The 27914-nt window shown below is 32.9% G+C and overlaps 2 protein-coding genes across 4 annotated transcripts in view; both read left to right on the plus strand.

Annotated features, from left to right (window-relative positions):
- The window catches only part of LOC148598336 (adenosine deaminase-like), a 43134-nt gene extending 34744 nt beyond the window's left edge, over window positions 1-8390 (plus strand). For all 3 annotated transcript variants that reach the window (XM_088561175.1, XM_088561176.1, XM_088561177.1), the window contains 5 exons: window positions 131-261; window positions 2313-2384; window positions 3297-3466; window positions 4641-4767; window positions 7218-8390. In XM_088561175.1, the coding sequence (XP_088417301.1) occupies window positions 131-261; window positions 2313-2384; window positions 3297-3466; window positions 4641-4767; window positions 7218-7307 (590 nt within the window). In that variant the 3' untranslated portion in view covers window positions 7308-8390. The remainder of the gene's footprint in view (window positions 1-130; window positions 262-2312; window positions 2385-3296; window positions 3467-4640; window positions 4768-7217) is intronic.
- Window positions 8391-12728: 4338 nt separating this feature from the next.
- On the plus strand, window positions 12729-27739 carry LOC148598337 (serine/threonine-protein kinase RIO3-like). The gene is made up of 11 exons (XM_088561174.1): window positions 12729-12772; window positions 14854-15033; window positions 15431-15603; window positions 17962-18063; window positions 18459-18571; window positions 19187-19330; window positions 20532-20659; window positions 22042-22227; window positions 23536-23695; window positions 24722-24892; window positions 25493-27739. Exons 1-11 carry the CDS (start codon window positions 12744-12746, stop codon window positions 25772-25774), a joined length of 1668 nt encoding a protein of 555 aa, XP_088417300.1. The 5' UTR covers window positions 12729-12743; the 3' UTR covers window positions 25775-27739.
- The last annotated feature ends 175 nt before the right edge of the window (window positions 27740-27914 follow it).

Below are 27914 nucleotides of genomic sequence, written 5' to 3' on the forward strand. Positions count from 1 at the left end.
ATATTCTACAAATATTGTATCCATAAGCTTGGTGGCAATTTCAAAAATTCTAAATTGAGTAAAATGCCATAAACCAAACCGTTTTCAGAAATAACAAAAAAAATCAATAACATCCAAAGTATCTTTTTAGAATGGTCGTTGGAGGTAGCAGAATTATGTAAGGAATTCAAATCTGAAGGAGTGGTAGCTATCGACATTGCTGGTGATGATTTTACACCAGGAGCGGAGCCAGATGAATGTCTTCATAAGCAAGCTTTCAAGGTAGGAATATCTGATCAAACTTGTCTCCAGAGACCCTGGAAATGCTTGTATAATACAAACCGTCATACTGGCATAATAACCTCCTTGCAGAGGATAGAGCGCACGTTAAATGATTTCTACAGTTTTATATTTCCCTATAAAGACTGAGTATTATTTTAATGTATATAAAAATGCTTCAGGTTTTTAATACATGGAAATTTGCTATGCTTTTATTTGAGGTGTCAATTGCTGTTGTATCTTAAATTTGGAAACTAAACAGATTTTAACGAAAACTTGTATATGTGGTATTACATGTAATATACAAATGTACTAGTTAGCTCAAAAGCTACTCCAGCAATGCTAGAGCTCGTGGTTGTCTGACAAGTTATTTTCTGACTTGGTGCCATCCTAACGGCATTCAACCCACTTACATGTACATTGTAGGAGTACTCAAAAGCTATAGGCTAAAAATAACCATGGATATATATATATGTCCTCAGCATAAAAGTCATAAAATTATATGACTCATATAGTTTTATGAGTTTTATGCTGAGGAAGGATATCAGTTATCCGAAATATTCAATGTAAATTTTACCATCTTCTGGTGATGTTAAACATATTTAGACATTTATTTAATTTATTGTTATGTTTCGCATCGTTTTTAACGATCCATCACCTCGTAAGAGTGATTGTTCACTATTATTTAGACGATTATGCTATTTTGTATAGTTTCTTATAACAGTGTTTGTAAATATTTTTAGTTTTATAGTTCAGTATTCAAGATCAACACACAACGTTTGTCTATAGCATAATGTTCAAGATCTTTGTTACTGTCGGTAAAATTTTATACGTCACAGGTATTCACCTGATTAGGTAGTGATGCTGAATACAAACGTTCCAATGATTTTTAACAGTTGTGTCCCTTACACTAGGTCTACCTTTTTAAGTACTTTTCTGTTTAGAATCAGGCAAAATGTGTATAAAATATGTTGAAGGTGTGGCACATGGAGAAAATGGAATTTTATTTTGCATTATCCAAGTATTTATACATGTATGTCATAACACCCAGAAATATCCATCAGGGTTTTTGTAAAGTTTGCCTTATAAAGATATTGATGTGTCAAACTCATTTGAAATACATGTACACTGTGAAAAAATGGCCGACAAATTTTCCCACTTTTTCTGTACATAATTAGCTGTAAAAAGATATCGACGTCACAGATCCTTCTTGATAAATTTAAATAGGTTTTCAGTTCTTTTCTAGATGCGTTGAATAAATTTGAGGCAAAATGAGATTGAATTGAGAAAAATGATGTGCCACCAAACTCATTGCCCGATTCTTAATACACAAAATGGTAGTTAATTTAACTCCTTTTTTTTCACCTTTTGATTTTGTAAATATGTTTATACCTAAAACAGGTTTTCCTACACTTATTTGATTATAAATGGTAAAAAGGAACTACATTTGTATGCATATATGTGTCAAAAGAAGCACCTCCATATCCGTTTCTCCTGTGATATGCGTGTAGTTGAATTCATATTGGGGAGGATGATATAGAATTTTTAGAATTTTAATGAAAAATTTTCCTGTATTATTTCGTAATAGGTTCTAACGAAACATCAGCAAAACCCAAATATCACTGGTAAATATAGTACTTCATTGGAGAAAACGATAAATTGTTTTATACTTTTTGAAGGGTTTCCGGTCAAAATATGTTATTGCAAAATGTATTAATTACTTATTGCATGCTTTTGCATGATTTTTATCAGGTGGAACCATAATACTGTAAAAAGTGTAAAACAATATACATATATGTTTTGATGTTTTAGGATATCTATTGTAATAAGGATTTTTGGTACAAACGCAGAGTGAATCAGCACAAGAGCAAACCCAAATCAAACGCTTGCAACACAATGGATTTTCCATGTATGTCAAAAAAAAAAAACCCAAAAAACAACCAAACAAACAAACAAACAAACACACAAAAACACAAAAACAAAAACAACAGTTAACATTTTAGTTGTGTGCGGAGATCCCGTACGTATATGTTATGCAATAAAATTTAATTCAGGTTGCGTATGAATCTGGTATTCACAGAACAGTACACGCGGGAGAGAATGGACCAGCAGAAGGGATTAAAGAGGTAAGGATCGCAGCCAATACCAAATTTACCTAACTACGAAAAGGAGTTTGCACTGCAACAAGTCGGAGTTAGTGATACGTGTGCTGCATCCTGCATGTATATATATTGTAAAATGACGCAATTTGTTGTGGTAATCCATAGTTAAATATTTAGCACTTCCACCTGAAAAAAAACCATAAATAATGTCAGTAATCATACTATTCTGTTTACAGTACCCAATTAAACATTCTACCCGATTTTCATGCTGTATTTTCCAGCAACAACTGCATAGTGAATTTCAATATTCATTTAAGTTTATTTAAATTAGAAAAAAGAAGAACGGAAGACATTAGTGTTAATGTTTGCTTTTGTGTGTGTCATTTTTGATTTATAAATGTTAAAATACGTGTATATTTCATTCAAGTGATTTTTTCACTACATGTGTTATATCTTAGGAGTTCATGATTATATGATTTCTTAAAAAAATAACAATTAAACACACGTACATGTACAAAAAATGTGATGTATCAAAAAAGGTATTCACTATGTTCTAGGATATATTGACTACAGGAGAGATTGATGCGCCGAGTAACACATTCGGAAAATATATCACCCTCGACTGCGTCTTGGATGATATATTTACCTTGTGTGTTACTTCGGCATATCACCCTCTACTGCAGGCAATGTGCGTGTAGCAACAAGAACAAAAATTATATTACATTATATAAGCACCCGTTTTCAGTATTTTTAGGCGTTTGACCTGTGCGTACTGTACAAAATGTACTACAAAATGCATGTTGTACATGTTGTACAAACGCACATGCATTTACATGTATTTTTGTACATCTTTAATTGCTATCCCCCAAGAAAGGAGTGCTCTATGTTTGTTTTGATATAGTCTAAGAGGTTTTTCTGTTAAATGTAAATTGATAGGCTTTGGATCACATGTATGCAGAACGCATAGGACATGGATATCACGTTTTTGAAGATGAAGAACTGTACCAAAGATGTCTTAAAGAAAGAGTTCATTTTGAAGTCTGTCCAGAGTCCAGTATCAAAACTGGCTCTGTTCCGACAGATCTGTCTAGGCATCCCATTATACGGTAATTATTTCAATACATTTGTATTTATTTCATGTACATGTAAATTACACATATTTCAACAGGAAAGCTGGAGATAAATTTTTAACACGTTTCAAATTCAAAAGAAAAATGTATTATGCTGTCAAAGATGCTATTTTAAACATTTGAAAAGTTTGTATAATTTTAAGTAGGTCACATCTATAATTGATACTCGTTTCTGGTCGGATTGTTTCGTCATTATTTTTGTATTGCGCTAGAACTCTAACAAATAGGCTTCTGGAACAGGGTTATGTTGCTGGAAGATTGAAGTCATCACTACAGAAGTTTTATGGTCGTCATCATGAACTCGTGGATCGTTATGGTGTATCCATCTGCACCATGAAAACTGATTTATTCAACGGGTCATAGTTTTCCTTTCCTCTTTTGTCTACCCGGACTTGACTTTTTATGAGCAACTCGGCGGGTGTTTCTAGAAAAGCAGAGGACGCTTACCCTACCAATGCACCTGGTCCATGCTCCCAGTTTTTAGTGGAGTCGGAGTTGCTCAATTGCTTTTGTTACTTTTTTATGTATGATTTTAGTTACTTTATGTTCATTGCTGTGTATGTCTATTTTCCATCTTTTGATTACCGCTATAACCTTGGTTCCTTTTATTACTCTCTTCAATATACCGGAAACCAGTGCAGGTAGTATGTGTTATCTCACTTGAATTTTGCATCTTACATTAATACTGCAAGAAATTTAAAAAAAAATCATGTGGATGTGATGTTGTAGCATTATAAGTCTTAAACTTTCTGTTTTATGATATAAATACATGTATATATTAAATTGGTTTGCTACTGACCCCTTATAAAAATTGCACGTATATATATATACCTCGCAGAAATGTCAAAAATTGTTAATATTTAGCAAAAATGTTTTATCCTTTCTCGCCCGACATTTTACTTAAGGCTATAACATACACTTTCATTCTCTTGCACACAAAGTTTATTCGCTATTTCAAAACTTTTCATTTTGGCCACCTTAACTCCCCCTCAATAAGGTAGCCTAGTGATGTATAATGAATCAGGAAGCGGTCATACATGTAGGTCTGCGGAGGAGATTGGTACAGTTTGAGCTGATTGAAGCGCAGTAATTTTTTGAACGATGAGGGACGTCTTTTCTAAATTAAATTAATGTGTCTGGTTATTAATAGGTTCGCAGCTGATGGTGCCAACTTTTCCATCAACACAGATGACCCTATCGTTCTTGACAATGATATAGATGTAGATTACAGATTAGTCAAAAAGATGGGATTGACGGATGAACAAATTATTCAATCGGTAACATTCACAGTGTTCGCCAGCAACGCAACTTGTGTTCGCGTAAGGTACAACCGGAAGTGTCATGTTGAATTGTATCCATGTTATTTTAATCGGCACTGCTCTGCCTCTTTCGCAAATAAGAAAAAAACATCGTATGCACTTGGCAGAGGAATCTGTGGATTTTGTCCGATCTGATTCTAAAATTAAAGCTGAACTGTTTGAATATTTTACCATAACATTTTAGCTCCTCTCGCACAATCAGGGCGCCGTTTCGATTATGATATTTTTTCCTGACTGTGTCAAATAATTTTCCTTGTAGTCGAAATCAAGAGGTGTGTCAAGCTTGAATTGTGTATTCATATTTGACCCAATTGTTCTAGGTTCGGTTTTTGGGATTGTATCAAGCCTCGCCGTGTGAAGCAGTAAACTGTTATGTTATGTACTATCGGTACACATATGTATACTTTGTTCAACTAATTACACGCCAAGACACAAAGTATGAATTTGATGATTTTTTTATGTGAAAGGTGTGAGTCGTGTGTAAAATTAAGCGCGGATAAAGAGCGTTGCAAAGGAAGAAAACTTAATATGTGTTTTACAAAAGAGAATAATAATCTGATGAGTAGATCCTGTGCATTATAAATTGATATTTGTACAACCCAAACCCTTTAAGTACCAGTCCACATAAAATTCTGACGCTGCTAATAGTATAGAAATTCATGGTGTAGAAAAACCCACCAAACAAACAATGCTTTTCAGTCTACATATGCTATATTTTGACATCACTTTAATCATTTCTGTATACAGATTTGCACTTTTGAAAAAAATATACATTTACATCAACCAAATCAAGCAAAGAACGACAACTTTTGCAAAGTGCCAATTTCATGACTAATATTCATGATTTTTATCTTAAAAGCCCTACTACCAAATTGAAAACTAAAACTTGTTATGTGATCAGTAACTGTTTCTAAACAAGAATTCAAACTGAATTTAATGGGTGTTTGACATGCATGAATCACCTCCCGTCTGATTTATTTTACAGACTGCTACTTAAAAAAAAACAAAAAAAAACATTAAAAATACATAGTCCACAAATAATCAGAGGTAACAAATTTTAAACATATACTATGTAACGTAGCCATAGTAATTGAAATATACTTAAGAACTAGTCCATATAAAATTCTGAGAGTGTCTATTGGAGAGGTTTTTCATGGTGCAGAAAAATAAAAAAACATTGAACAAACGATGATTTTTTTTTTCGTTCAACATACAATATATTATATTTTTACATAAGGAAAGCCTTTTTTGTATTCAAAATTTTTAGAAAACCATACATTTATATCCCACAAAAATCAACCAAATCACACGTTTCAAGAAATATACAAATATAATTCTTGCTAAATACCAATTTCATACACAGTCTATATTTCACCTCAAAAGTGCAACAAAAGAAAGACAATCTAAAAATTTAATTTGTACATATATCTGAAGTACAAATGTAGTAGAAAATTTTGTGGGTTTTGACATACATAAATGGGTTTCTGCCTGGTTTTTATAAAGACTACTACTTAAGAGAATATTTTTTGTAACACTTTAAGATGTCTTTACACCATATGTTTTAATGTGTATATTTTTACAGCTGTTCTAGAGCTTTATAGACAGAAGAAGTTAATGAAAATGTTTTACAACAGAACTGAGAATCTTTACTTGTAATTTTTTTTTAACTTCAAAGACTTATTTTAATGGCTCGGGGGTACTTTGTCCTGAAGAGTTATATGTAATATATATACTGAATATTACTTATGTCAAAATCTGTATCACATGCTGTATCAAACCAAGACTCCTATATAAAGATATAGAGAATCCTGTATCACCTGCGGGGTGATATAGGGGTGATATAGGTCGAGAGTTGATACAGCATGTGATACAAATTTTAACATGATATGTTCATTATATCGTATACATGTATCTTAAGGAGATAGATCTAGGGTATGGGACATAACTCATGAAATCAGTGATATGTTTGTATTATATTCAATTTCACCAAAGTCTCTCAAGCTTTCGTTTGAAACTGAATAAAATGAATCCAAGTTAATTAGCTGCTTACATAAGATTTATGTAAAATGCTGAATACAAACGTTCCAATGATTTATTTTAAGAGTTGTGTCCCTTACCCTACGTCTACCTCTTCAAATATGGTCTGTGAAAGGGGGGCGATATAAAGTATGCGATATAAACTGTAGGTCTAGGTGTGTGTGATATTGGGTATGCGATATAGCTCTAGGTGTGTGATATAGGGTATGCGATATTGGTCTAGAGGTGTGATATAGGGTATGCGATATTGGTCTAAAGGTGTGATATAGGGTAGACGATACACAGTTGAAACAAACACTCATAATGTATATACAAAACAGTTATATTTTATTCTACATATTAACCTTACTGATATGTTCGTTTCTTTACAGATATTCAATGCGGCTCGGGCCTGTTTTGCCCCGATGAACGAGAAAGATCAGCTTATTAATGACTTGACTGCAGTGTATGGAAAGCATTAATCAATTAATGTATAAAATATACATGTGCAAAGCATTGTTAGTTCAGTACATGTACAATCATTTTGGTAGCTTCAATATAACTATGTTTAATTGAACAATCAAACTTTAAGGTGCTTTTTTATTGCTTATTGTAAATAGCTAAGCTACATATAAATTGGTCAATTGCTCAGGTTATGAAATGCATGAAATATCTGCCATACAACATTTTAATCAGAATCAATCAATCAATCAATCTATCTATCTATCAATCAATCAATCAAATGGTGCTACACTTTGTATTTCCAAAGAGATGACCCTTGCAATTGTTTACATGTACATGTAGTAAACATGTTGCTTTGTTTTTCTCTTTAAATATGAATTTAATAGTTCTCGTTTTTTCAAGATAATTCCTTATGTGTTCAGTATAATAGGGCTTTATTTTACACAAAATACTTTCCTTGCATTTATATCATTTTATATACCAGCACTATATGTGGTTTCTTTATTGCTATTACATGTACATGTATATTTCGTATCATCGAAAATCTGTCATTACCAATTTTATCATAATTTTCGGTACTTGTGTATAAAAAATACCTATATGAAATGGTTGTTTTTATATTTGTCAATGTCTGCTATTTTCATGATGACATTATTTATCTGAGAATGTTTTTTTTATTTGTTTAATTAATGTACGCATTACTGTCAATTTTTGCAGATTCTGTCAAGTGAACATATTTTTTTGCGGGTATGTTTTTTTTCCGTTTTTGAAAATGAATTATGGTATAAAAAAAATCAATTTCATGGGTACGATTTTTCGCTCTTATCTGTCAATTTGAAAATGTCAATGAAGATCACGTCTAACAGCATAAATCTTCAGGATGACCATTCTTAAATTCTCATGATGTCAACTAAAGAACGATTTTATGTAAGAATGATTCCCGACCGGAGAGTTCTATTATGCTGCTGACAGAATAGTAGAGAGGTTAGAATTGATCCTAACTGTAGAATAATGGAAGTATCATTAGAAATATACATGTACATGTAGCAAAAAATGATGATTAAAATACCAAGGAACTAAATAAAGAAAAATTGTTAAAAATCTTCGTTGTGTTTGATTTATTTGATAAAATTAAAAAAGGGGAGATAACCTATTCCACATAAATGTAGCTGATCACTTATTTGGACAACTTCAGGTATGTCTCACCTTACCTCACCTATCCTCTTCATGTTCACTGTCACATAAGGTCTGGATGCACTGTCTCCACTTGTGTCTCTCCTTGGCTGCCAATCTTGCTGACGCCCAACTGCTTCAGCCTAGTTGTGATCATTTTTTTGGTCAGTGGTCCTCCCCCATTTTCAAAGCCGACCAACCTTTCGATTTCCTCAAGGATGCCTCTCATTGTTGTTGTGCATATACATATCCTGGTGCTGTTCATTCTGAGTAAATGTCCAATCCATTTCCATTTCCTGTGCGCTACTTTATCACTTATTTTTTATGTTCTTGTTCTACGGTGAAGTAGATACTTTTTTTTCTGGCCATTTTATCCTTACTGCCTGTCTTGGACATCTGTTCTGAAATTGTCAAACTTCTTCTTGTCTCGCTCTGTTGTTTTCCATGTATCGTTTCCATATACATGTATATTAGGACTAACATTACCAAGCTGTTGAATAATCTGTACAAGCCTCACTAGACACCTTTCACTGTCCTATTTATAAACTACTAGTACACTCAGACAGTATGTGGCTCATCCAAATTTTGTTTTCCAAAGATTTTCATCTATTACAGATTCACTACATGTAACCCGTGTTTTCTAAAAATTGAAAGTTGATTTGTAACTTACTGAAATGTTAAAAATGAAATTAAATTCACAGTTTAAGCGGTGCCAAATTATAAATAAAGGGAAATAACTCTTTGTTCTGTTCTTAATATAGTTGATTGTTAAAGAACCTTGAATGACCATATATTCAGATCATGCGCTTTAAATATAGAATCCCCTCTGTTCTTGCTGACAACAATATTAGTTTGACATAAATTGGAACAAACAAATTAGTGGGATAAATATACTCTTTACTCTTTGGAACAGGGTTATGTTGCTACAAAATTGAAGTCATCACTACAGAAGTTTTATGGTCGTCATCATGAACTCGTGGATCGTAATGGTGTATCCATCTGCACCATGAAAACTGATTTATTCAACGGGTCATAGTTTTCCTTTCATCGTTTGTCTACCCCGGACTTGACTTTTTATGAGCAACTCGGCGGGTGTTTCTAGAAAAGAAGAGGACGCTTACCCTACCGGTGCACCTGGTCCATGATCCCAGTTTTTAGTGGAGTTCGAGTTGCTCATTTGCTTTTGTTACTTTTTATGTATGATTTTAGTTATTTTATGTTCTTTGTTGTGTATGTCTGTTTTCCATGTCTGGTCTTTGTCCCTGGATTGCATTCTTTTGATTATCGCTATAACCTTAGTTCCCTTGATTACTCTTGCCCATATCATAGGATCGGATCAGCCTGATTTCTGCATGGACAGTCTCTTAATTTATCGAGGTTACGGTTTTTAGTGGCATTGGATGGTAGTTGGTGCTGTTATTGTTTGCTTTTCTTTCGTTGTTTTTGTATGGATGTATTCCTCAAGATACGAATACAGTTTCGTGTCTATGTAGAACATTTTGGATTGAGGGTGGGAAATACAAAGAAATTTTCTGTTAATGTCCATGTGTACAACAAATCTCAAACAGGATTTTACATATAAGAATCACGAGATATCAAGAATTACTCAAACTTCCATGAATTAATTAAGAATGAGCTTAGTTGCCCATTTTCTCGCCTACAAATCAATCCATTGAGAATAATGAGCTTCGGAGAGTGCAGCATGATACACCCGCAGCATTTGAACTCTGTTCAGTTGGGGCGAATGTAGACACAATATCAGTTTTTGATACTCATAAGCATAGGGACTTAAAACAAATGGTTTGGGAATGAAAATTACATTATTGTACTAAATACGATAACGTAACCACGATTCGGGCATGGATTACGTTATATATATATATATATATCGTATCTTGAGAATTACGTGTTGCTTTAGAACATACGTTGACTAATATTGTCAAATGTTCAAATTAAGAGCTGCACTTTAAATTGTGCATGTATAAACAATTTAAAAATATGAAGAATAATACTCGTTGACTATTTTGATTGCCTTTTTGCAATGTACAGTACACAGTGTGTCCCAGCCCAAGAATGCCCTTTCCTCAGCATCGGCGGTCTATCACTGTGTATACATTACTGATAACATGTATTCTTCGTGAGAATTTAATATTGATTTTTTTCTTGTCAATTGCCAAAAGAAAACCCTGACATCATCATTAACCCAATAGGTAATAATTATTGCTCTTTTTTTTATATTGGTCGAGGAGTGTTTTTGAATCAGGTATTTAGGAAAACTGCGTCAAATTCTGTTAGAATTCAGAGATACATGCACATATCTAAACCGAACCTTAAATATGCCGAAACCGACATTAAGGAATAAGTGCTAGGGCAAGGGACACAAGTCTTACAAATCACTGGAACGTTTGTATCAAGCATTTGACATCGATCTCATGTAAGCATCAGAGTAACTTTGATTAACTTCTGTCATTATGTTTCAAATAAAAGTTTGATAGGCTTAGGTGAAATCGAACATGACACAAGCATAATTATTATGCTTTCAAGAGTTGTGTCTCTTGCCATGGCTAGGTCTACATCCTTAAATCTAATTCCGGAAATTTGCCGAGGTTTTGTTTTGGCGCCATGTTTTATGTTAAGCAACAAACCTTTTCCGATTTCAAATCATTTTTTTTTTCATTGCGACACGTCCTTGTGACATCCCCTCCCTGAAAGATATCCATATTTTAATGAAGAAATGTTTTTATTACAGGTTCGAGGTTATTTTTGTACACAAACTGAATTAATTCATTGCTATTTTATACTCCGAAAATAAAAAAAAAAAAAAAAAAAAAAAAAAAAAAAAAAAAAAAAAAACTGAAGAAATTCCGGAATTAGCTAAATGTCCCGCTTTAACAAAGGCATGTTAATTAAAGTTATTTTTTCAATGAATTATCGGGAGACTCCCGCCGAAAGAGAGATACGTAACAAGTATAACTTTCGTGTGGTGATCCATAAAAACTGATGTACATCCGGCTTCAGAAATATGTGTATAAAAGCTGTTTCTAATATCATGACTGTGTAAAAAGTTTTCTCTGTCGTATTGTTACTCGCTAATTATAACATTGTTTTGAATCTTTGTACAAGCAATATGATTATATTTACTGTGCATATCACTAAAATACGCTTATTGCCTTTATAGATGATGTTTCATTAGTCGAAGAAACAAATCTGAAAGCCATTCATACAAAGCCAACAATTCAATCGGAACTACTCGGCCATTCCCGCTACACAAAAAAAAAAATAATCTCAGAAGCAGAAAGGAGAATTTCTTCTTGAAACAATTGCAGGATTTATAGTCAGACGTGAGTCAAAGTAGTTCTAATCACCAGGTGGCTCTAAAATTCACTAGAAATAAAGAACATTACCTCTGTCAAGAATTTTGGCGCGGAGCGAGAAGCTAGAAAAAAAAAAAAACCTAAAAAAAAAATAATAAATGGTAAAAATTCAATCAGTAAAACTAAAGTTTTACAATCGGACCGATTCAATTCCGACCAGGTTCTTCGGCCTAGTGCCTCCGAGGTTTTTCTTTTCTGTAACCTGAAAGATAATCGGAACTACTCGGCCATTTCCGCTACACTAACAAATAAAATCAGATGCAGAAAGGAGAATTTCTTCTAGAAAAAATTGCCGGAATTGTAGTCATACGCAAATCTAAGCAGTTCTATCCACCAGGTGGCGGTAAAAATTTTAGTTGGATATTACTAGAAATAAAGAACAACAACTCGTCAAAACTTTGACGCGAGGCGAGGAGCTAAAAAAAAAAGGTAATGGTAAAACATTCAAATAGTTTAACAAAAATTTCAAAGTCGAATCGTCAAATTCCGGACAGATCAATCCGCCTAGTGCCTCCGAGATTTTTCTTTTGTGTAGCTAGAAAGGCTGAGGTGTTCCAATTGACTAGAAAGGCTGAGGCGTTCCGATTGGCCAACAATTATGCGGACTACTATTATTGATCATTGTGAATGTATCATTTTTGATATTTCATCGACGTATAAAAGCGTTGACCGGAAGCACATTTTTGACATGAAGAGCTAGCGAAAATTAAACTGATTGAAAATGTGTTACAGTAAACGCATGAAGAATTGAATTAAAATATATGAGATATTTGATTTTCAATGTTATTGAAAACTTTATATTTCCGTAAAATCTCAACTTCAAGTATACCAAATATCCGGTGATACAATGTAAGGAAGTACATGTAACATGATAAGTCCAATGTCAATGCATTTTTTTTATCTCTGTACATGTATTTGGATTCCTGTCTAAAACAGTCGTGAGTATGGGCGCATTTCTTTTTAGACTTTAAAATCAAAACTCTCTATTGCGCGACTTTTGACCATAATGCATAAGGTATACACAATGTATAGGCTATTTCTTGTGTAAAATACATAATACAAGGTATAACTCCAGGTCGCATACATTAATTTTATGGGACTTTTTCTATAAATCATACTGTTTTTAACTAGCAGACAAAAGAGTAATCAAGGGAACCAAATTTCTAGCGGAAATCAAAATAATGTAATTCAATGACAAAGACTACACAACGAAACAGACATACACAACAAAGAACATAAAATAGCCAAAATAATACAAAGTAACAAAAGTAAATGCGCAACTCTGACTCCTCTAAAAACAGGTAGCATGAACCAGGTAGGAAATCGTTCTCTGCTTTTCTAGAGACAACGGCCGAGTTGTTCATAAAAAGTCAAATCCAAGGTAGACGAAAGATGAAAGGAAAACTGACACGTTGAGCAATTCAGTTTGTATTGTGCAGATGTATATATCGTAACGATCTGCACTAGTTTATGATGACGACCATAAAACTTTTGCAGTGCATGATGGCTTCAATCTTGTAGCAGCATATTAACCCTGTTCCAGAAACCTAATTGTAAGAAGTCTAGCGCGATACAAAAAAAGTCTGCGTAGTTTCGGCAAGCATAACGTATGAGTTGTGATACTTAAATCCTTGGCGTGGTAGATCTGCCGTTAAGTCTTTGTAAAAGATAAAGCTGTAAGTGACAATTCATGTACATAGTGTGTACACATGTACGTATATCCCGACATCCAGTATTCTTATATGTCAGTTTATTGAAAAATAGATATTAATCTTAAATTGATCCAATTAGGCATTCGGTAAATACACTCCTTGAGATGTTCACGTTTCCAATTTTACGTCCGTGCATCGTTTATCGTGCGTTGACACATCGTTTTGCGTTCGTTTAAACGCACGATAGAAGCTTTCGTTTTTTTCTTTCATTATTTCCTTGATCCAAATGTCATTATTATATTTATTGCTTTTATTTATTTATATATTTTCATTTATTCTATTTTCTATTTTTTTCTTTCGTCATTATTTGTAAGTATTATCATTTTTCTTTGTTCGTCTATCATGCGTTTAAACAGGAAAACTAAACATCTCAAGGAGTGTACATCAAAAAGATAAATAAATAAATAAATAAATAAATAGAATAAATAAAAAAATTTAAAAAATGAAAGAAATTAAACATACGAATAAACGAACAAAACAAAAACAAGAATGATATAAACTGAATAATGTTATAGTATTTGCAAAACAGATTGGACAACACGGCTGCTAGTCAGGGCGTTAATTGCAGACATCCCCTTTTTACTGTAAAAATGACATCATGAGTCAGTTTGATGAAGAGAGGACATTTGGAATAATCAGACATAACATACGCTTTCCACTTATTGAAAAACGGTGTAGTGTACATGTATATGGCTTCGACAGAAATATCATCTTCAATCTTTTAAAAATGTTAGTACATGTACACAAGCACAAGTGCACAAAGAGTTACTTGTACTGTACGTTAAAACATATTTTTGTTTTCTAAATATGTAAAATATACACAATCTGCGATACGTATTTAATACATTTTCTTGTCTTTGATCATAGACCTGTAATATATAAGTTTTTAATGCTACGAATTTCTAACACATACAAAAAAGACTGTTCGGAACAAAAGGAGCTATTTTAAGTTTCTCCTAAGCGGAAGTGAAAAGGGGGACAACTCTGGAAAATTATTTGTTTGTTCTGTGATTTCACAACATCTTGCAAACCAGCAAATTCATTTAAGGTATTGCCTCACCATTTTATTTTTAGAATAACACTACTTTATAAAGCCATACAAAAATGCTTTTAGTTCATTTAAAATCTTGACAAACAATTGTAAACATAAAAAAGCGACTATCAAGATAAAATTTCGAGAGAAAAAAATCCTGAATTGTGTAATATATATTCCATACAGTTTAGAAGACGATAATACAATTTTTAGTGTAGAGAAAAGAAACCATAAACAAAAAAACATACATGGAAGTACCAATTACTATTTCCAGCTATAACCATCAAACTAACAGCAATATGGCCACAAATTCAACAACAAAATCATCACCCTGGGGAAAACCAGCACAGCTTTCAACACCAGTACCAAGTTGTCTACAAGATGTTATGAATGAACAACTCAGTGAGGAATTTATTGAACAGGAACAGAAGAACATTGAAAAAGATTTTAAGAGGTAAATACACTACTGTCAGTGTCAACCAAAATTTATTTTCTCCACTTTTCAGGGTGGAATCACTCATATGCATCTCTTCTTCTTAATCCCTTTTGGGATTCAGTGTCCGGAGCTGTTTTCATGTTTGGCTGTTCACTGTGTTACCAGCATGGTGACCACAAAAAGTAGTTATTAATAATACATGCAAAGATGTTTTTTTTTTACATGTTAAAGCAACACGCAGAGACTAAAAATTTGGTTGACCTAAAGGTGAACCTGTGCCAAAAATAAAAAGATTATGCCGACCTACGTACCCAATTTATCAATCAACAGACATACTTTTTTTCTTGGCCTTAGCTCATTGTTTACATGTAGATGCAACATATACAAATGTACATTCTTTTTCTATGTAATTCAGCACTAAAGTTAGTGGTGAGGTAGATTTAGATGCTCTAGTGGCTGCAGGAGGAGCAACCAGTGAGGAGACTGTCGATGACGAAATGTTAGCCCGAATGTTACAGCTGGAGTATGATAAACAATATGATCAAGAATTACTGACAAAAGAAAAAGCCTTGAATAAAGACCAAAAAGGTATAGATACTGATAATGTTTTTTTACTGAAACTTTAACCTTTAGTGATTGAGAGGCACATACATTGTGTTAGAAAACAGGGATCGTGCTAGGCTTCGCCAATGTCGCAATTTGTGATTTGTTATTTGATCTGGTGACAAAAATAAACAGTTGTCAATTTTCTTGGCGCCTAGGTTTTGTGTATTAAAATTGACATGAAGTTTGTCAGCTACGGATATTCTCTCCAATTAAACAATTGTGTTGACACCTGGTTAAAGTAAATTGATCATGACCAATTTTCAACTGAAGCCAATCAAAAGTAATTAGACCGGGTGACCCGTGACTCACAATATCCTCCTGGGAGGTGTCAATTAGATGTAAATATATTGTCGCGCCAGTCAAAACTCTTATCTTCTGGTCAAAGGTTAACACAATCATGGCTATGTGCACATGGCTACATACAGGCTTCAAAACCCTGTTAAACCATATGATACATAAGTCCTTGCTAGAAATAAAACACCTTTTTCTGGAGTATTACTTTATTATTTTGCCTATAAAAAGTGACTAATATTTTTATATCCTGACTGAGACTAGAGCTAAAAACCTGCTTTATACATGCATCAAGAGTGAATCTTGGATACATGTATGTCATGAATGAAGGGGTTATTTTGATGAATTGATAACCCATCACTGGACTTAATACTGTCATATTTAAAAAATTAGAAAAAAAAAGAATTTGGCACCCATTCTGGCTCTAATTTCTGAAAATTGGCGACAAAAAAAAGGCAGTTGGCGATTTTTCTGGTGACAGAATTTTGAAAGCCAGAGCAGCCCCTGCAAAATATACTTTTAATGCCTTTGATGACAAGTTTTGGCCAATATTATGTTTTGTACATTGTACTCTCCTTGAGATGTTTAGGTTTCCTGCACGCATGATACCCAAATGCACGCTAAACGAAACGCAGGATAAACGAACGCTTCTATCGTGTATTTAAACGCACGATAGACGAACGACGAAAAATTAGAATATTGGCATATAATGAAGACAGAAAAAATTGAAAATAAAATTAATGAAGTTATATAAATCAGTAATAGCAAAAAATATATAAATAACATTAAATCAAGGAAATAATCAATGAAACAGAAATAAACGAACGTTTCTATCGTGCGTCTAAACGAACGCTTCTATTGGGTGTTTAAAATGAACACTCCTATCATGCGTTCAAATGAACACTCCTATGGTGTATTTAAACAGACGCTCCTATTGTGCGTTTAAACAAATGCTCCCAGCATGCGTTTAAACAAGCGCAACTATCGTGCATTTATTGTGCGTTTAAACGAAGGCAAAATGATGTGTAAACACACAGTAAACGATGAGGAACAAAAATGGGAAACGTGAACGTCTCAAGGAGTATATATGAAGATGGAAACTTGGAAAAAAAATATGTAACTTTTTGTTTGTTTCAAAGTGCTGTGTGCCGTTGTTCATGATCAGAGCGACATTAGTTACTTGTGCATGTACATATAGATTCTCCTTCAGTAATGAGTTGTTTAAATTATTTCTCCACTTGAAATGTTAAAATCTTAATTTTCCAGAGTGGAGAAATAGTTTAGATTAAGAAAAAGTTAAGAGAAAATTGGCATCTCCTATGAAATCTGAAGAAAACTTGGAAAATGAAAAATGGTTTGAAATTTCTCCGAAATTTTAACCACTGCCTAATGATTAAAAATTTGAATGGGTTTTAAATCTCCAGCTTGGAAAGGGAGAAACTCATTAACTGTATTCATATTTTGTCATTTTTAAATAGGCACAAATGCAATATTGTAGGGAATTTTAGAGGTATTTGATTTGCATTGAATGAAAAAAAACACAAAAGAAACTGTTAGTGCATAATCAGCTTCATTTTGTCAGATACATTTACACTATTGTAAAAATGGTCATCTTTAAGGTAGTTTAAAGTTCATAATTAATCAAGAGTAGCCAAGGGAACCAAGGTTATAGCGGTAATCAAAAGAATGCAACCCAGAGACAAAGACCAGACATTGAAAACAGACATACACAATAAAGAACATAAAGTAACTAAAATCATACATACAATGTACAAAAGCAAATTAGCAACTGGGACTCCACTGAAAACTGGGAGCATAGACCAGGTGCACCACTAGGGTATGCGTCCTCTGCTTTTCTAGAAACACCCGCCGAGTTGCTCATTAAGTCTGGTGTAGAATCATAATACAGGAAAAATGACATTTGCTGAATGGATTGGAATGAGTATTGTTGAAGTACTGTAATTAGGAAATGTTTCTTCCATGGACTGTATAATCAGCTGCATTGTCTGCATATTATTCATGCATACCTAACATCTCTTTGTGTTTCAGTTTCAATATCATTTGAGAATTACAGAACTGTACATCCTGCCTACAGAGATGAGGCTGATCGAGAAGAATTCGATGAAGATTATGAACCTGAATCAGAATGGGGTTGGTACTTGACACTTATACAGTGCAACTTGTCCAAATTGAACACCTTTTGGACTTTAGGATTGGTTCAATTTGGATAGGTGTTCAGTTTATCTATGTTAAAAAAAACATTTAAATAATCTTTAAAGTGGTGAGGCAATGCATGTTTTATATAAGCAACACCCAATTAATACATCTTAGTTGTTTGAACTTTTTTTTTTCATAAGATTATTTAAGAATAAGGCCTTATAATGTCCCATTCAGAATAAAACAAAAAAAAATGCTGAAGGAAACGGGGTCACTATTGTAATATAAATGGAAAAGACTGTACTTCATATTTTTTGCTCTACCTTAAATCATCTCATTTTATACCTTTTCATTTTAAAAATTTTGTGTCATATTTCATTTTATTTTAGATAAGAAATCACCAACATTTAAAAAGAATGGCACATCAGGACATGGGAAGAATATTGTAACCAAACATGATCCTGTTATATGTGGTAGAAAGAATGCATCTAAACTGATGGAGGTATGGAACCTTATACATGATTGGTGTTGTGGTTTTATAAGTTAATAAGAAATCAAGTACAGTTTTGGGGTTCTGCTTTTTGTTTTAACGCCATGCATTTTGGTGTAAAAATTAGGAAATACAAGCTGGTAGCCCAGGCCTGACCATATTTTTGTTTAATATTTCCTATATGTTTAACTAGATTTTTCCCAAAAGTTTGGTAGCCCAGCTCAAAATCTTGTAGCCATGAGACACTGGGCAACTGCTAATTTTTATCTCTGAAAATGAATGAATCATACAGTCCCTGAACTGATCCGATTATAATATGTTGTTTTTTTTATCAGTAAAAGATTGACTAAGCTAATGCATGTTGTGTGATACAATGAAAGCAGAAGATTTTGTGTATTAATCATTTTGTAACCCTCTAATATTGTTAAATTGTATAAAATTACTATATTATCTGTGAAAAATACTAAATAATTGAATTCAAAGTGCTTTTATGCAAAAATCTTTCACATGAGATAGTGTCATCGGGGGAATCTCCCGCTTGAACTGTTCCAAAGGTTACTAGGTAATCTCCCACTTGAATTGTTCCAAAGGTTACTAGATAAGTATTTTATGTTGTTTTTTTTTCAGTTTCCCCCTGAATTTTACTCTGGAGATGGTGAGGGAATGGATATGAAGTTGAGCAATAAAGTATATAATAAGCTAAAGATGCACTCAGAAGCTGAAAACAGAAGACATCAAAAACTTCACGAGAAAAAAGAACATTCAACAGCAGTGAGTATTTAAGTACATCTCTGTCTAAGAATCAGGCAAAATTTGTATACGGTGTGGAAGTTAAAGAAAAATATGCTGAGATTTTATTGCATTATCCAAGTATTTTTTACCTTATTTCCTCCAAAAATAACTATAAAATTGTTTGTAAAGTTTGCTTTTTTAAGACTTTGATACATGTAGGTCAAATTTAGTTGAAATGCACTATGGAAACATGGAGGGATGTTTCCCTCTCATTTCCTCTGTATAAGCAGTAATAGAGATGTTTCCGGATAAGTGTAAATATCTTTTTGGTTGTATTGTAGATGTATTGAATCTATTTGAGGCAGAAAAAAAATAGGAATAATTATGTGCCACCCATTGCCTGATTCTTACACAGAATGATACTTAACAAAGTTTACTTATTAAATATTATGTGTTGAAATCTGTCATACATGCTGTATTACCCCAAAGCTCAAAGACATCAGACCAGAGGGATGATATAGGTTGATGGTTAATATGGCATGTGATACAGACTTTGAAGTGTTATGTTCGTTTTACATGTTTCATATATTTCAACCATGGCATCTGTTGAGATGTGGATTCATTGTTCTTGGGGCAACAGTCTAAAATTGAGCAAACATAATGAAACAGCAAAGCACACCATGATTCAAACTGTAACAAAAAGAATATATTCCAAGAATAAAGATCAGGCAGGGAAAATAGACCCACACATCTAAGAACATAAAATAATCTACACAATATGCACAAAAAAACAAAAGTGAGAGCAACCTGGGCTACACTAGAAACTGGGAGCATGGACCTGGTGCACCAATAGGGTAAGCATCCTGCGCTTTTCTAGAAAGAGTAATCAAGGGAACCAAGATTCTAGCTGAAATCAATAGAATGTAATCCAGGGAAAAAGACTAGATGTGGAAAACTACAAACACAACGAGGAAAACATAAAATAACCAAAATAATACATACAAAGTAACAAAAGTAAATTAGAAATTCCGTCCACTAAAACTTGGAAGGTGGACCAGGTGGACCGGGAGGATAAGTGTCCTCTGCTTTACTAGAAACACCTGCCGAGTTGTTCATAAAATGTAAAGTCGGGGGTGGATTAAAGAGGAAAGGAAAACTAGGGTACATTGAGCTGATACACTATAACAATCCACAAATTTATCAAGTTAAGCATTCACCTCACATGCATATAATTTTTCAGGGTCAAGTAATGGATGCCAATACACGTCTGATTCTGTACAAACTTGTGAACAATGGTGTACTGGACTCTATTAGTGGTAGCATTAGCTCTGGCAAGGAATCAGTGGTATTTCATGCGTATGGGGGAGAGTAAGTAATCTTTAATATAGGGCTATATGCACGTAGTGAATTCTTTGAGTTTTACAAATGAAAAATAAAGTCCAGCTCTGTCAAGCAATATATATGATTTTCATGCATGAGGAGTATTGTGTATGACAAAAAAAATTCTCTCTGTCGAAAGATTTGAGACAAGAATTTTTAACAAAGTAGAAGAGTAGAATTTTCCTTTACATTAACACTAATATAAGGAAGAGGATGTTTTAAGTTTCAAGCCTTATAAGTGATGAACCAAGTTCTTGTAGACTTTAGGACATCTTGTTGATCCAGATGTACAGATATGGAACTAGATTACTCTACATTCAGTTTGTTTTTCTCATTTTAATTACACTAAATCCATAAATTCCAGAAAACTTCACTGCATGTAACTTCCTGTCAGACTAAACTAGGTGTCAGTGCTTCTTTTATTTTTATTAACATTATGAGGACTTTGTCCTCTATTTATAGTTACCAGAACCGTAGAAGTATGTTTGAAAAAAAAAAAACATGAAATCCTGTAAAAGTTCATCATGGGTATTTTAATAGCAATTTTATGATGTTTTCATTAGTGTTACATTAGTAATGTTTGTTGCACTTTCATCAGCTAAATTGTTTAATTATAGAAAGAATTTTGTGTTTTAAGCTTTGAAATTTATGAATGAATTGTTTGCATGTGATGGAAACACTTCCATGATGTACAAGTAACAATTTTGTTTCAAGTACAAAAAGCAAAATTATATAGTTATTATCTCCCTTACATCAAATAGGTGAACAACTAAATTTAATTTTGATTTGATATGTACAAAAGCTGTTTAAAATTATGGGACCTACATGTCAAACAATATTGGCATTCACTGCATGTTAAAATTGCATGGATTTGTGAAGTGAAATATTTTTTTTTTATCCAAGGACAAAACCAAACATGGAAAACAGACAAACACAACAAAGAACATAAAGTAACTAAAATAATACATACAAAGTAACGAAAGTAAATGAGCAACTTGGACTCCACTAAAAACTGGGAGCATGGACCAGGTGCACCGGTAGGGTAAGTGTCCTCTGCTTTTCTAGAAAAACCCGCTGAGTTGCTCATAAAAAGACAAGTCCAGGGTAGACAAATGAGGAAAGGAAAACTATGACCTGTTGAATAAATCAGTTTTCATGGTGCAGATGGATACACCATAACGATCCACGAGTTCGTGATGACGACCATAAAACTTCTGTAGTGATGACTTCAATCTTGAAGCAACATAACCCTGTTCCAGAAGCCTTTTTGTAACATTTCCACTTTTCCTAGGATATGTAATATATCCATGAATGTGGTATTTCTTAGCTATTTTTAGTCCTTTATGTAACAATTTTTTGTCTTATTTTAGGTTGAATGGAGAAACTCTCCCCAAAGAATGTGCAATTAAAGTCTATAAAACAACTCTGAATGAGTTTAAAAATAGGGAGAAATATGTTCATGGAGATCACAGATTCTCTAGAGATGATTTCAAGAAACAAAATCCAAGAAAAATAATCAAAATTTGGGGTGAAAAAGAAACAGCTAATCTGAACAGGTATGCAGCATAGTTTTGTTTTCAAATCTGATTGTATCATTGTAGTATTATTCTGCTATTTCTAGCTTTGTCAAGGACTTTGAACAAGGTTTTATTTTTGATGGATAATTGACGTTTGCAAGTTAACTTGTTCATGTACATGAAGAACTGGCACTTTCACTGGTGGAGGAATTAAAAATCAATGCACAAAATGGTAACTAATAATGGTCTTGCACTAATGGAATTTTCATGCATCATTATGTTAACAAACTTCAGATATTTTATAATCAAATAAAACAAACAGTCCTGTAAAATGTAACAAAGTGCCAGTCATTCAGTCAATGCCATAATAAAAAACTCTGAACATGATAAAACTCCAAAAATTATCAAAAAAATGTTATTTAAAAACTCATTTCCAAGTATAATAGTATGATAATTCCTCAGGTAGGTAAGTAAAAAAAAATCAAAATGCTGTCATCTTAAGCAAAATTGCTGCCAAAATTTGGCAATTTTCAACATGGTTTAATTTGAATGATAGTTGATATCAGGAGTAAATGCGATATTTTGAACTAAATAAATAGCAGCTTTAGATTTTGGCATTTTTGTTTGAAACTGACCGTTTTGTTGGTTTTAGAGGCTTTTTGTGTTTACATCCAATAACAGTATCACTTATTCTTAATATGGTTTTAAGCTTTGCCTTTGTGGGACGGAGCAAAATTGTACTCAAATAAAATTTTAACTTAAATAGCAGTCTTCATGCTTATCAAAAACCCATCAAACTCAGTTCTATTTCTTGTTCAGAAACAGTTACTGATCACATAACCAGTCTTAGTTTTTCATTTGGTTGTTGCACTTTTGAGATGAAAATTATACAGATTGTACATGAAATTGTCACTTTGCAAGAGTTATTGTTCTTGATTTGGTTTCATTTTTTGCTTGATTTTAGTGGTAGATAATTTTATGATTTTCCAAAAAGTGCAGATCTGAATGCAGAAATGTATATTGTTGTGCGAAAGTATAGAATATATAGACTGAAAGAGCATCGTTTGTTTGGTGGATTTTTCTGCACCATGAATCACTTTACCATTGGCAGTGCCTGAATTTTATATGGACTAGTACTGAATTGATCATCTACTGTTATATTGTTATATTGCTGATGCCAACTGGAATATGCAAGACTTCCTATAATGGACGATGTGTGTCTGCCAGAAAAGGTTTAACTGTCATTGTATCACATTCTGACTGCATACATCAGTTCTGACAGAAAAAAATTGAGACCCTCATGTATTGACTGAGGGTCTACATATATATGTGTTTTGTTTGTTGTAGAATGAAGAAGTTTGGAATTCCCTGTCCACATGTACAGGTATTGAAGAAACATGTTTTAGTAATGAGCTTTATTGGTAAAGATGGGAAGGCAGCTCCTAAACTGAAGGATGTCAAACTGTCTCCTGAAGACATGCAGGATGCATTTGAACAGACTGTTGAGGTAAGACCATGTTTTACGGTATGCAGTTTGGGTAAATGATGTGTACAATCTTGATGGTGGAGAAAAATGATTTTGTTTGACTTTTGAAAGAGTAAGAGGTATTTGTTGACCTATAAACTTTATTTTGGTTAAAGGAACTCCTCCCAAAATTTGTAAAATACATGTATTAAAACACCAAATTTGAAGTCAGATATCTATTTGGATTTGTCACACATCTATCATGGTTGAAATAACACTAGGTTTGTGGGTGAAAGCTCCAGCTCTTACCATTGGGGAATGTATGGTGCCACCAGATCATTTAGATGGTCAAGTGAACATATAATTAACTTGTGTTATTACATGTATATAGATATCAGTGATTTACAGAATGTTCCCTGTGTAAAAAATTTTGAATAATTCACATTGTGACCTAAATTCTGTAATTTGACTTTGAATAATTTACAATGTGACATAAATTCTGTAATTTGACTTTTGACCTTCTCCTGCCAAAACATAACACAAATATAAGTCCACCAAACACAAACCTTAAAACTTATCGTGAAAGTACTATTGTTTGTGGGGTACCAATTTTCTTGGTTTTCGTGGGTAGATCAAACCATAAAATTTTGTTCCCAAGGAATAAGAGATTCCCATTGATGTGTACACTGAAAACATTCAAACCACAAATTCAAGAATCCACAAACTTGTGTTTCTTCCCTGTGCCATGAAAATTGGTATCCATGAATTAAAGTACTTTCACAGTATGTTGAAAATAACAGTGAAAAATGGAGGAAATCCATAAAATAAATAGGATTATTAATTTGTTATTGTTAATGTCCAAATACGATCACTTGTGCCAAGAACTCATTAAGATTCATTTTGTGTGTAGGATAATTTAACACTTGTTAAATCTAGGCATTCTTTGGCACTCCTATTACTACAAGCTTTAAGCTCATATGATTTGTTTAAAAGTAGCTACATGTATATGATATTGAAGCAATCTGGTCTGATGTTCTATTATAATGGTTGGTAAAATTGTGTTTAAAGATAATGAAGAAAATGCACCAAGAATGTGGTCTAGTTCATGCTGATCTGAGTGAGTTTAACATTCTGTGGTATGATGATAAAGTATGGATTATAGATGTCAGCCAGGCAGTAGAGTTGACCCATCCAGCTGCTTTGGAGTTTTTGTACAGAGATTGTAAAGCTATATGTTCAGTAAGTGTGATTGGGCATAATTATCATGCTTATTTCCTATATCAAAGGACAAAAATTAAAATATTTCCTATTACATGTATTACATCTTTGGAAAAAAATAGGGAAGATAGGGTTTTGTACTTATTTTACTTTTTTAAACATTGAGTTTATGGCTGAAACATTTGGCTTTTTAGAAAATGATAAAGAAGGGAAACTTAAAGACTTTAAATATTAATAAAGGTTCCAGGGGTAATCAAAATAATGTAATCCACGGACATCCAGACATGGAAAACAGACATACACAATAAAGAACATAAAGTAACTTAAATAATGTATACAAAGTAACAATGAGCAACTCCGACTCCACTAAAATCTGGGAGCATGGACCAGATGCACCCATAGGGTAAGGTACAGTTTTTAGCTGAACAGTAGGGTTGATAGGGTAATAAAAAACACATTTTTTTTTAAATAGAGCCTAGATGCAAATTAAAATAATTGATGTAGAATTTCATTAAAGTGATAATCTTATCAAGCATTTAATTATATTACATAAAAGGTGTATTCAGTTTGATTTTGAATCAGTTTATTTATTCAAAATATAATTTTTTTTTTATTTTTCAGTTTTTCCAGTCAAACAATGTTCACTGTGTACCAACAACAGAAAGTATGTTTAATGACATTACAGGACTAGATATTCAGGGTGAGGGGTCGGAATTTGTTGCCCAAGTTCAGCGGTACTACAAAGAAAAGAGTGAAGAATTGTTAGCCCATCAAATTGCTGGGGCAAAAGAGTATCCATTTGACTACTTTTTCGAAAAATCTCAAAAAGAGAGGGCAGAGGCTTTGGAGAAAATGGGGTTTTCAGAGGAGGAGGAGGATGAGGAGGAACATGAAGAGAACTAGATAGAATAAGGGACACTGAGGAGAAGGAAGATTATGCTCAAAATAGGGAATAACGATGTGATATTAAAACTGCAAATCATGTATTTGTGAGAAAGCATAGTTCAGGATTTGTTTTTGGCAGTACTTTAAATACTGAGGGTAAAAAAAAGAGAAGAAAGTGTCTCTTGTATAAAAGAAGCCAAAAGAGGGATATAGTTTGTATTTGGCAATGATAGTTGTGGTGTAATTTAGGTACAGATACAGAACATTCAAAAGCAGAGTACACCTCAAAGTAAGAGTCATGCCATTCTGTTTTGATAAGCATATATTAACAAATTTCTAATTGAAAGTAAAAATTACAAAAGAAAATACTGGAACTGTCTTAAAGGTAATAGAAGTAGATTAGTTTTCACTAAAAGACATCTGTCTCCTTTTACAAGAAGCCAAAATTACTTGGAATTTTTGGCGGATTAAAGCATGTTGAAGTAATGGTATTTTCATGGGCATCCTCTTGGAAGAAATTATTTATCTCCTTTAATTGTATGTTCATTTAAAACAGTTGTACAATTGTACATAAAATGTGTAGATTCGTGTAGATGATTTGAGAATCACTGGAAATTTAAATAGATATATATTTTTGGAAGCATGACAAAATTGTAAGATGGAATAAAACACATGAACAAATAAGAGAGATTTAGGGTATAACTCCATCCTTTATAGTTTTATATGATTGGACCGAGAATTTGGACAGATGATTTGAAAAATAAAATGAGTTTGAAAATAACCCAAGATATGAAGTTGAAAACGCTACTAAAATATATACATGAATAATAAATACACAAAATGTAAGTGAACAAAAGCTAGATCTAAAAGGTTAAAAGAAAGAAAATAAATAAATAAAAAAAAATACGAATAAAATGTCATGAAACGCAGAATGCAACGCCCAAATACCTTTGTCATAACTGGCGGATCCAGAAAAAAAACCGGGTATTCCCAAACGAACATCAGTTGGCTTGATAGTGCATTTTCCCAACCAAATCATTTGAAATGTGTGTTTTTGCTTTTTTTTCTTTTTTTGTTCTTTTCCATTTTTCCAGAAATGTTTTGTCAGCTTGTCGTGTGCATTGACCACGTTTACATGTCGTTATCAGTAGTTTTGATGGCAATTATGAAAGCGAACATGTTTGCAAAAGCAGGATGTTTCGTTGTGCCATGGGACAATCCTATGGATCCGCCACATTTGAACTGCTATTTTCAGTAGGTTTTTCTGTACAGATCGACTGTGTAGAGCATTGTTATGATTTGTTATTGTTTTGAACATACAAGTCAACTCTAAATTATTTTTTTACAACATATATTCTTTATTATGTAGAACAGTACTTGTATCAAATGGTAAAACCAAATATATATATATATATATACAAAACGATGTGGAAAACATTTTTATATAACGTGTTATAAATATTTTCTGACAATGTAAAGAAAATGTTTCCATCATGGTTTTGATAACATAATTTATTTTACAAACATTAAATTAATTTTGATAACATCAGAATGATATATGTTTCAAGAAAACATTTATCGAAAACATCTTTATAATTTTTAATGTCATGAAAACTTTTTCAATTCTTTGTAACCATATATTCAAACAGCATATAAACATTTTTACAAGGTTATCATGACAAATATAAAAACGTTAATACAACATTTTATAAATAGTTTGTGCTTCTTTGGTTGTGGCAAGGGGTGTACCGTGGGACCATTCCATCGATCCGCCAAAGTGTCGGGCAAAAAGTCAATACACATGTAAAATATGTACATGTGCGAAATATAAAATATAAAATATATTGTAAATGAAATGACTTGGTCAAATATATGGGGTAAGAATATTTAATTTATTAATTTACTTATGATTGTTTAAATGTTAAAGTTGGTATATTTTATGAAGCACTTGAAAAGTTGTATGAAATTAAATATTTTATCATCTGTGTTTGTTTTTGCTGCCTTCTCACTGGTATGGTTTAAACAGGTTTCACTATGCACACTTATACCACATAATGTAGAATGGGTGATTTCTTCACCTTCTGGGGCTATGAGTGGCAAGAAATATTTTTTTTTATCAATTTTTAATAAATTGCTATTGCCTTTGTCTCACTGCAAA

The sequence above is a fragment of the Perna viridis genome, chromosome 14 (genome assembly GCF_037379345.1).
Source record: "Perna viridis isolate PV_CMFRI_1.1 ecotype Kerala chromosome 14, ASM3737934v1, whole genome shotgun sequence".
NCBI classification, from domain to species: Eukaryota; Metazoa; Mollusca; class Bivalvia; order Mytilida; family Mytilidae; genus Perna; species Perna viridis.

Coding starts and splice junctions, on each gene's coding strand:
- LOC148598337 (XM_088561174.1), top strand. CDS start 12,744: ATGTATTTGGATTCCTGTCTAAAACAGTC. Junction 15,034..15,430: donor ATTGAAAAAGATTTTAAGAG/GTAAATACACTA, acceptor TATGTAATTCAG/CACTAAAGTTAGTGGTGAGG. Junction 15,604..17,961: donor CTTGAATAAAGACCAAAAAG/GTATAGATACTG, acceptor TTTGTGTTTCAG/TTTCAATATCATTTGAGAAT.